This window comes from Abramis brama, assembly GCF_963993115.1.
Source record: "Abramis brama genome assembly, chromosome: 1".
In the NCBI taxonomy this organism is placed as follows: domain Eukaryota; kingdom Metazoa; phylum Chordata; class Actinopteri; order Cypriniformes; family Leuciscidae; genus Abramis; species Abramis brama.
The window spans coordinates 24266340-24278405 of record NC_139963.1 but is presented as its reverse complement, the minus strand read 5'-3'; the positions used below and the strand labels follow the sequence as shown (position 1 = coordinate 24278405).

Sequence of the window (12066 nt, the reverse complement as noted above, 5' to 3'; positions counted from 1 at the left end):
TTCCAACACATTGAAAATGGAGGGAGACGAGGAACGGGAAAGATTAAACAAGTGCTGTGGTTCAGATACAGGCTCATTATGGAGGGAAAGTGTGTGTGATGAAGAATAAAATAAAGCCACCATTAGTGAAGTGTTTAAGTGAGCTTCCATAATGGTCGCAAGTATATTATACTGACCTAGTATCGTAATGGTTGAACATTCTAGATTTTTGGACATGTCTCAAAAATGCAGTGCTGCAATTTCTTTTTTTTCTTCTTTTTTTTGGCATTACAGAATTTATGGAACTTAAAATGGTCTTGAAATACCCTGTTTTAACTGTTAAGCCTCGATTATACTCCAGTTCATATGCGGACTACTATTATTTATATATATATATATATATATATATATATATATATATATATATATATATATATATATATGTTCCGAAGAAGATGCAGGAACAACCCATGTAATCATAATCGTATTAATATATTGCGCTTTTCACAATAGCCTACATATCGTTTCAAATCAGCTTTACAGAAAATACATGTAGGCCTATCTACATTACAATTTAGAGTTATCTGTTATCAGAGATGACATTGTCTAAGTTATGTATTGCGTACATATAAATATCATGCAATATATCTACCTATACATCTAATAGCCTATGTATCAAAATAACACGATCATTAACATTAAACAGCATATCAAAACTGCCCAATGTTACTGAATGAAATGTCGACCCAGGACGAGCTATAGGACTGTGCAAGCATTAATGGTGTTGATGGAATCAATCTACTCCAGGTTCTGATCATCATTCTGAATCCGAGTGTAGGTTTTAACAAAATTCGTGATTTTCTCAGCTTTTTGCTAAAAATTTTGCTTTGTCTTTTAATGAAACTTACCTACATTCAAGTGTTGATAAAAAAAAAGTTTCCCTGCAAAAATAAAACGGTTTTTTTTAAGCAGAGGCTCTGTTCTTTCTTTTGATATATTGCATGTTCAGATATTCATACAACAAAATATTCTGGGGGCCATGACATTTTTGTGAAAATGGTCAAAAAAGCTGGCGGTGGCTGGCAACTTTTTTTAGGCGGGAAAAGAGTTAATAACATTTCGGGGCTTTAAACAGTCATTCAATACTGTGTCTCAAAATCTAGTTAGCTTCCTGCCTGGCATTTTGGGCATCATCGGTTGGTGCTTAATTTGAGCTGGATCCAGGGACGGATTATGGCGATGATGTGCCCTGGGTACGGATGTCTCAAAGATGTCGATGTCTTCACCACATTTTTCGACATTTTTTTATTTATTTATTTTTTTAATTTTTGCTAAATCGTAAAATTTCACGAGTTGCCCAATTCGTATGAATTCATTCTGGACACAGTATGCAATACCTGCTCTTCCTCTCTCATCTCCATCTCCTCCTCTCTTTCTTCTCTCAGTCTTTGTGTTGACCTGTATATCTTCCCTTCCCAAAGCTGAGCTTTGATTGATACAGTCTTTGAAAACTGATTATTTTTGTCGGTCGCTTAAAACTTCTATCTTAAAACAGTTGTTTTGCCTCTTATCTCGCATTGTATGACCGTGAAGCGCGTCGCGCTGGAACTCGCGCTTCTGTGAACATAAAGCCCGCCTACTGTGTTTTAATTGGTCATCTGGTCACTCGGTCAGGTGTTTGAGATTGCTGAAGCAGCTCAGATGAGAAGATTGGTTATCGTTACCGTCGCGACTTTTAAAAAACCTGGAGATAGTTGGTCGATCGCTTTGAGCTTCTCTTGCTTCTTTGTCCTTTATTTTGTCCTTTATATATATATATAATTGAGAGAGAGAGAGAGAGAGAGAGAGAGAGAGAGAGAGAGAGAGAGAGAGAGAGATAATCCGACCTCAAATTACGACATTGAAAAAAATAGCCAAAACAAACAAATATGAATCTTCAATTATTTAAGCAGGTAGCCTAAAACTCCCATGGACATTTGCTGAAGACAGTCACAAAAAAAAGAAAAAAAAAGGACAGCAATAACAATACCTCCCCCTCCCAAATTCCACATCCCATCTATCCATCTTTCCTCGGCAGCATTATGCGTTTTGCTTCATTAGACTTGAATCTCATCTCCTGACTGCGTTCAGTGCCAGCCAGTGTGGCATCCGCTGAGGAGATCTGCACATCGGGTTCAATGGCACACTTAATACGTACTTAATACGCACGTCTGCATCAGCATCACTACACACACACACACACATATATATATTTGGCACAGCCATTAAACCCCCAAAACACAAGCTGTCAGTGAGGAAGAGAAATCAGACTGGAGCATTCATGCAGGTGAATGGTATATTTGTTTATATGTTTGTGGGATGAAGGAGGTAAATGTTGAAGAGATCAAATGAAATGTTTAGGTAATAAAAGGTATGGAAATAAATAGCAAAGTGTAAAATGTGTGTGAGAGGGAGCCAGTGTGAAACAGACATGAGGCCCCTGAGAGCGTAAAAGCGTCTGCTTTCATTACTTTTCAGAGGCTTTTAGTTTAATTGTATTCTTATGGTACGTCTCTGGTGAACGGAGGGGTTTGCTGAAGGATAAAAGTCTGTTTGCTCTCCATCTCCCACTGAGAATTGTGTGGGAAGAAAATTTGAAACAATTTTTTTTTTTAACCAAAACTCAGATAAACTACTCAAACAAATACATAAATTACCTCTCAAATATCAACACTTTAAATATTCATTAAAATATTAAACAGTACTCTAAAATCCAGTCAGCGCAAATGGCTACACTGTGTCAGTGGCTTTGGTTTTGGTTTTTCCTATTCAGTTTATCTAGAGGAATTTTAAAAAGCTTTCAATAAAAACAACCAAATTCAAAAGGATCATAACCTTTGATTTGAAGCAAAAAAGTATTTTAAAATTGGAGTGCGTTAAATGTAAAATATATGTTGTACATATTATCAATGATTTTGTAGTCTGATTCAAAAATACAGTTGATTCAGTGATGTTATTTGCAATGCAAACTACATTCATTCCCTTTTATCAGTCTAATATTTTTATTAAATTATTTCCTTGATTTAAACCGCACATCAAAATTGCTTATCACTTTTTTTTAACAAAGTTGAAATCATGAATATTAAAATTGCACATATTTAAATAATTGGAAGCTTATTGCTTTTTTTAAATTATAATCAAATTGCTCAGATTTCTTTGTGATAAATCAATTCATATGAAGAAAATGAATGCATTGCTTTAAATTTGTGGAACTTAACTCTTAAGAAACAAACAGCAAATCAAAGAAAATTTGTTCATAAGCAAACATTAACCTTTTGGTGATTTTCAGTGGTGTAAAGTATCTGAGTAAATGTAATCAGCTACTTTACTTAAGTATCTTTTTGGCTACTTTGTATATACTTGATATCCTTGATATACCTTTTATGCGCTTACGAAAATACTTGATTAGTTGGTGGAAGTAACTACACATGAACGAGCACATATAATTTTGAAAGAACAAAGTGTTTTTTTGCTAAGAATCAACTTAAAAAAATTACACAGTGTAGCTTTAATTAATAATGCAATTACTCATAACATTTTGCATGGCACCTAACTTTTTCTGCAGCAGTTTATTTCTGCTACAAAAGAAGTGATATCACCATCCACAGGACACTGAAGGTACTATATCTTGGGCGTTTTGCCCTTACTCACCCAAACTTGTCAACAAGGCTAGGCTACTTCATGCGAATGCAATCGCAGGTGTTTCTGTATGAGATGAGGACATGCAGCTGGTGATGAGGCCAAAACAAGCACGACCAGTGCAAGTAGGCTTTGACTATTTAATTTTACTTCACATTATTATTTTTTTCCCCTTTTACTAAAGAGGCTTTTTGGAAAGGTGTTGGTTTACTGATGCCCTCTTTGAGCACTTGAGCTTAACTAAGACTTGAGTGTTTGTAGACGTTTAAAAGGCTGTTCTGACGACCTTGATTTACTGCTATATTGAGGTGTTCAGTTTTTAGGTTCTTATAGGTTTTGAGGACTAGTGCTTTGAGCCTACATTCAGTAAAATACTTAAGTACTGTTAAAACCAGATACCCTAAGGCCTGGTTTCAGATTAAGCCAGGATTAGGTCTTAGTTCAATTAGGACATTTAAGTACCCTGGAAATCCAGAGTTCTCGCAAGAGCACAAGTTGAATTTGCTCAGCGAGTTACTCTGGCGTCGAGTAATGATGCTCATTAAAGGGTTAGTTCACTTTGAAATAAAATTTTGGTATGTTTTAGCTTACCTCAAGGGCATCCAAGATGTAGGTGTCTTTTTTTCCGCAGTAGTCAATTTTGATATTTTTAGGTCAAACTGTTCTTGTCTGTCAGTCATATAATGCAGGTCTATGGTCACTATCTCAAAGAGCATGCACAGAGTCCAAATTAAAACAATTCCCCGTCGTCCAAATTAAACAATTCCCCATCGTAAGCACACATTGATGGCCTAAGACACAAAACGAGCGGTTTGTGTGAGAAAACGAACAGTATTTATATCGTTTTTACCTCTTGTACACGTCCGAGATCACGTCCGGCACTTTCCGGCGCTTGCGCAGACTAAGCCAGAACGCGCGCACACGTCACACACCAGGAAGCGCGCGCGCCCTCAGATCACTTGGACGTGGTTGTGTAGGTAAAAACGATATAAATACTGTTCGTTTTCTCACACAAACCGCTCGTTTCGTGTCTTAGCCCATCAATGTGTACTTACGATGGGTAATTGTTTAATTTGGACTTCACTGTGCATGCTCTTTGAGGTGGTGACCATAGACCTGCATTATATGACTGACAGACAAGAACGGTTTGACCTAAAAATATCAAAATTGAAACTACTGCGGAAAAAAAGACACCTACATCTTGGATGTCCTTGAGGTAAGCTAAAACATACCAACATTTAATTTCAAAGTGAACTATCCCTTTAAATATGCCCTTGTATCCGAGCTGCACCAATCACATTGGGTTATCTGATATAGGCGGGCGGGCTAACATTTAAGTAGCTTTTATATAAAAAAAATTATAAAAAAAAAAACCTTACTGGTGTGCCTCTTGAGACAAAACTATGGCAGTGACATATTTTAAGATCTGTCAGTGCAAGTTGCATTCAGTTAAAACAGCTAAAACATGCATTTTAGTCTGGGACTAGACTTAAACCTTGACTGTGAAACCGAGGGTAAGACTTCTGGAATTTGTGACTTGTAACTTTTATTGGAGTCATTTTTGCTGTTAGGTATCTGTACTTTTACTCAAGTATGGTTTTCAGCTACTCTTTACACCTCTGGTTATTTTGGAGGCCTCATAAGACTTCTCATAACTTCAGCTTTGTGAATAAGATGACAAGAACTTAGCGGATCCATTATCCACATTCTGTCAGCTCTCTCAGCAAACAAAAGCTGTGAAGAGGTCAAAATCTTCTCTTACATCTAGACTTTGACAATAGTCTTTCATGGCTGACAGACAGCGCCGCTGGCCAGAAGCCACAAGAGTGGCATCAAAAGATAATGATCTACGGTCGCATTTATTCTGCACCATTGACTGCCCTGCTGTAGTCTATACGTCTACTTAACTAACATGCCCAGAAAGAGATAAACAACCGCTGCTCCCTCCACATCCTTCTCCATACATCTCTGTCCCTTCCCCTTTCCCGGGCTGTCTCATCCGCCACATTCTCTCTCTTGCTTTGCGTCACTTTCTATCAGTTTATCGCTTCCCCTTTCCCTTAAATATCCATCCATCTCTTGTTCTATCACAAGGCCACAGTATACTCCATTCATCATAGAAACAGGTCTGTCTGAGGGCATCTATCTGCAGCGTGTGTTGAGACAAGAGACAAATCAAACGTTCATATATTCAGGAAAAGCAGAGACATAAGGAGGAGGAGACGGATGTGAGAAATCGTAAAACTCCATATGGCGGCTGTAGGAACACAAGTCCCGCCTATCCGTTAAAAGAGCCAATTGCCTTTGTGATAAACTCGTCACAACATTCAGCACAGAAGACATACGACTAGTCCTGGCTACCATTAGCAACGATCCTGAGCTGCGATGGTAAAGACAGTAAACCGAGAAAAGTGAATAGTCCTTTTTGATAAAAAAAATAAATAAAACAATAAATCAATTTAAGAGCCCTCAAAAAATATATAATCGTCATATTTAAGAGAAAAATATGAAAATGAAATAGTTTATAAATGTATAAAAATTTTTTTAGCAATATAAATGTGTAGGAAATATTAGATAGATAGATAACATGTAATCAGATTTAAAAATAAGTACTTGTAATTAGATTATATTACGTTTTAAAATTCTTGTAAACAGACTACAGGTACTTTTTTATAGATTATATGATTACATATTAACACAATGACAGTAAATCATTCATAGTTTATTTGACTGAATTTGATTCTCCCTAATTGTTCTTATTAATCTCTTTAAATTTTCCCTTCTAAAAGCCTGCCACTTATATACGTCCAGAAAGTCTTCCAGTTTTGTAGAATTGCACACATAGACCAGCTATTCAGGTGGTTATAATTGCACGGAAATGTGCATTTAAAGCATTTGACCACTGGGTTTCCGGAAATTATTTCACTTTTAAGGAAGGTATTCTCAACATTGCATATTGAAACCCAAACCCCAGTTTGGGAAACCATGACAATGTAATGTTTAATGCACTTCATATTGTTGATTTTATTTTTATATTTTATATAAACGAGTTGGGTCAAAAGTAATCTAAAAGTACACTGTAAAAAAAATCCATCCCCAAGTCAAAAATTTCTTGGTCAAATTATTAGTCAAATTATTTCTCATTGAGCCAATGTTAACAGACTATTGCAACAAGAATTGCACTTGGGCCAATTTAAAAATTTAGATGTGACCAGTCACTAGAAAATTGACTTGGAGAGGTTAGAGATTTTTTACAGTGTAAATATATTACCTAAAATGTGCAATGTAATTTAGAATCAGTAACAGACTACAATTCGTTAGTAAAAAAAAAAAGTATTTTATATATATACATAATGACTTTGGCCAAAGATGTATTAATGCGACAGCAAAACGACACGTGTACCTGTTTATAGCAATATCAGACGTAATGGTGTTGTTCTGTTTTCACACCATAATAACCCACCTTTTCTCGCTCTCCACCTTTTTAGTTTGGACAGCCAGTGCACAACACCATCCATCCATCCATCCATCTCCCCCTCTCGCTGCGGCTTTCTCTTGGAGAGCTGTTCATCCTGTTTGCAGACTTGACCTGCTGTAACCCTCCATTCAATAAAAGACACAGAGTGATGGAGAGTCAGACGGAGCACTGGTGATTGTCCATTTGTGCTCTTGTATCCATCGATCAACAGATGTTGTATTGATCTCACAGTATAGCCACATAAATCGCACACTTGATTGCAAATTGGACACGTACAGACAGAGGTAAAATAAATGAATACAGATTCACAAGCAAAAAGGGAACTGTGACATGAGGAAACTGTGCTGGATGTCTCAGTAAAGTGGTTCAAAACTGAATGGGTTCAGAAACCTTGAGCAAGATCCTCATAATGCCAGAACTGAACCATCAATACACAAACAAATGCTTCATTCCAGACGCTCAAGGATGAGACACACACACACACACACAGTTTTTTTATGAGCTTACCTGCACACATGGCAGCACACATCTTTAGAAGCGCATAAGAAAACAAACAAACACAAAACTCACACATTCCACCCACAGGGGATTATACGGGCCATGCGTATCTAATATTCGTAAGTGTTTTTTTTTCTTAGTCTTGTTAAACAGAGCAGAGAGAGTATTAGAATTCCAAAAGGCTTTGAGAAAAAAAAAAAAAAAAAAAAAAAAAAAACTCAATTAGAAGCAGCTCAGGATGTACTTGGGATACAAAAAATAAAATAAAAATAAATAAATCCACACAAAACACCAGCAAGTACCACCGTTTCACATCTAATCCACTGGTTAGCCCATCAGACCTGTTATATGAAACAGCCTGCAGGTAAGTTCTAGAAAACACTTCAGCCAAGCTTATTGCGATCAGTTTCCAGCTGGTAAATCAGAGGAGCCGGCGACCCGAGTCTCATTAGAAGGAAGAAAAATGGAACAGCATGAAATTTGTTCATGTTTTTGGTAAATATAAAGTGGGGTCCACACGGAAAATCTGTGACTACATATCTCATTTAAAGTTTTAAGATGTTGAAACATTTCAAAGAAATATTATGAAGGCACTACTGTATATCTATGTCACTAACCAAATTGTTATACACACATCACTATTTGTAATGGAAAAAAAAATAGCATTTTCACTAGAGGCCTTTTGGACCCCGCTGTATTGTACATGTATATTACAAAACGGGTAGTTCCAGTTCTGGTGTCTGATTTGTCAATTCATTGTTCAAACGGTTTTGTTACACAGCAACATTCTGTTATGTCGAGCTCTATAGACCTTTCTCACAACTTCCGTATTTGTGACCGGAAATACGCAATCGTCTTGGTAATCTACTTCCTCCGCAGTCAAGGCAACATAAACAAATGGCGCAAGCAACTAGCAAGAGCTATTGACACGCTAATGATGTGTCATTTTAGTTAACAGTTCAGTAACAGTTAGCCTCGCTCTCTACTTACCTTGATGTTTATGGACAAATTTCTCATGGAAATTTTTTTACTCTTTATTTCGTTTTTTCTTTTTGGTGACGGAGTTTTCCTCCACGAGTCGTCACATCAGCAAATGTAATATTTGGCAAATCCGTTAATTAAGTTGTGTAGACTCTTTGATCCATTTTAAACTTGCCCGGATTTATGTTTTTCTGGTGTGTTGACGCTTGACAGGAACTCCGCTTCCACAACGATTACGTATTTCCGGTTATTGTGAGAAAGGTCTATTGGCCCATTTACACCATGGAGGATAACTAACTATAAAGTATTAACAATTGTTCTAATTCTATGAAAATATGGATATCCACACCACAGCTATAGCGGTTATCTTTCTAGTTATTGCTCTTGGTGTGATCGGGCCTTATATCTTTAAGCAGAAGAATGAGACTTAAAAGAGCACTGCAGGGATGATGTATTTTTGTAGGCCAAAACCCAGAAACGAGTCAGCATTTCAGCACTTCTGGTTTCATCATCCCGAAGTCAATGGGGTTTTTTTTAAAAATGGGTTTTTGGTTAAATGCCTGAAGTAAGGTCTGTGGTGAACACAAGCTAAAGATATTTTCACGTTTTATTCTATAACATAAAATACATCAGTACTACTCTCTTGCGATTTATTTGAACGCTTATAATTGTCTTGACTAATGCGGTTGTTAACAAGTGGCTAAATAGGACTACAGAGGTTGTCTTAAGCTGAACAGGTAAACTCATCTACTCACTATTCTTTCTCAGCCTCATTTGTAATCGCACGCTTGCAAACTATTAGCTCGAACTGTCAGAAGTGACCACGGTGTAGTTCGTTTATAGCCTACGTTTAGCTTTTGACTTCTGCAGATTGTATTTGCGCTTCAAAATTCCTAAAAGTTGTGTTCATTTGTCAAGATTATCACGATGAACCAAACGAGCAAGAATCATACGTTTTGTTATTCATAGACCAGAGAGAGAGAGAGAGAGACCCAATTCATTAATTTCAGCAAGTGCCATTTCTAAAATAAATGCTATTTAACAAGTACTCCATAAATAAAGAACATCTGGATATGACAGAACACACACACTGCACAAATAATACAGTGTAGAAGAATGACATTCTGCAAAGAGACTAAGCACTGAATTCTGGAGGACTAATCAGTAAAAAGTTTTGCTTAAGAAAAATAATAATAAAATCAAATTTACAGAACAATTTTAGTAGTATTTATTCTTGCATTTCAATGTTGGTGATCATAAGTAATTCATTCAAGTCCTTCTGTCTCAAATTTTTCATGAAGAATATGTATGACCCTTTTAGGCCCCAATATACTGGCGGCGAACGAAGTTCTTCTTTGTTCTACGCTTAGGGGTAAAAAGTTACAAGTATACGAGACCAGCAGTATACATCCCGACGCTGCCGAGAACGATCTTTAGATGAACGTGCTCCGCGCTTTCCTCTCAATAAAATAAAATGTCAGGTGTGAGAAAATTGTGAGAAAAAGAAAGCATCTGATCATAGCAAAGTGAATGTTTGCACGACATCTGCAAGTCAGCACTTCAGTCAGCACATTATACAATAGATCGCTTTAAAGCAGCTTTACAGTATTAAACATAAAAAAAAAAAATGTCTGTCTCTTTCAATTAGAATTACAAATTCAGCTTCTACAATAAAGTGACTCTCCAGTGTTTTTACTTGCGGACATATGACCTCGATGGACTAAACAAAAGAAATGAAGATTTCCATGTCAAAGCAGGCGGAGTCTCAGAGCCGCACCTACCTATTACATCATCGCCACAGACCAATGGTAGTTCAATGACATTTCTCCGGAAAGCTCGCTTTGGCAAGCCGTTTCAAACTCCCGACATGAACACAAAACAAACTTCATTTTGGCCTGACTTTGTTCAGAACGACGTCACACCGTTTGTTCTACGTTTTCACTTGAAATATATCGGGGGCCTTTGGTCTCTGTTGAACATCGAAAAGGTTTCATTTTATTTATTTATTTTTTGGTTGTGGTTTACCCAATTTTTGTGAGCATGCTTAGCAATTATTATGTGTGATTGGTTTTGTTGTTGTTGTTTTTTTACAACCAAGATTAAGACCTGTACAAAATTCCTTTTATGGAACCAAAAACCCTGCATGTTGTCTGTCGGACAGGCTTTTATTTATTTAAAAAAGCCAATTTTCTGTTTCAGCAAGAGCTCCAGATTTGACTAATCCATGACTGAGACCAAATATAAAGATATAATGAAATCAGCAGAAAGCAGGATAACCGCTAAGATATGCCCATAACACAAACATCATGTTGTGGCTGTTACAAAACAAAGAAATACACAAACACAGACAGGTTTGTGTTTTTTTGGCTTTTTTTTTTTCATACAGAAAGCCTGGATTCAAATACACAAGTGCTACAAGGAGGAAAAATCTCAAATAAACATCACAAGGAAAAATAAAATAAAATGAGTTCCATGAGCATTTCCCCATTTTTACACTCCTCACTGGATTCGTCAATTTATTCACCCTGTAAAAGGAGACCAAACCACTGTAAGTCCATTTGAACTCCATCTCCATTTGGAAGTCAGGCTAGCTTGTGGGTTGTAAGTCAAAGTTCACAAAGGTGGCAAGTTCTAGGTTTCAATTTTCCCAAGAAGCAGAGGACAGTTCTGGAAAAGGTTGTTTGTTGTAACACAGGATTCATAGTCACACAGGAATCTACTAAACGCTGATGTCGTCATTACGAAGACACATGCTACCTATTAAAAAGTTATTATTTCGCAATGATAACGGAGTTTGTCCTCTATTCCTTTTCGAAAGAGCAAAACCTCAATCCATGACTGTAAAGGGGAATGTCTACCGGCCAATAATTTTTTGGAAGAAGGGATGAAGCGAAGATGGAGAACCGGTTCACACAGTGAAGGAGAGCACAAGGTAGTGCCAGTGGAAGGAGTTACGTAAAAAGTCCAGTCTTAATCCATCTCATGTTTAACTGCCCAACCAAAAAGCTCAACCTTGATCCATCCACCCACGCTCATGAATCCAGTCCAACAGAATCACTTCTCTCTGGAACAGACAGCCAGACTGATGCAGAGGATGGCCACATTTTTGGACAGAAATCGACCTGCGGCAGCCTCCACACTCAATACTCAACACGGAGGAACCCGACGGTGGGGCAGCGACAAACAGGGTCCTCGGCGCTGGAGGGTTCTGTCTGGATAACGTGAAGGAAGGGGGCAGGTCAAGAGCTGGTTTAGGCATCTAAAGGGACAGAGCTTGGGGGGGATGTAAATCTAAAATAGCGCCCCCCCCCTCCTCTTGTAGGCAGTTGTCTGTTGAGTGTGTGTGCAGGTGTGCGGGTTAGGTAACGGTAAGGGGCGGCACTAAGACTGTTTGAGTCGTTTGCGGGGAGGGCCCAGGAAAGGGCACTGGGCGGAGGCCAGGGAGCGGTATG

General features: G+C 37.6%; 1 protein-coding gene across 1 annotated transcript in view; it reads right to left on the bottom strand.

Moving 5' to 3' along the window:
- Positions 1–6980: 6980 nt before the first annotated feature.
- The window catches only part of spop (speckle type BTB/POZ protein), a 79289-nt gene continuing 74203 nt past the window's right edge, over positions 6981–12066 (bottom strand). Inside the window, exon 11 of the mRNA XM_084110386.1 lies at positions 6981–12066. This exon is cut by the window's right edge and continues 74 nt beyond it. Within this exon, the coding sequence (XP_083966512.1) occupies positions 11996–12066 (71 nt within the window). The 3' untranslated portion in view covers positions 6981–11995.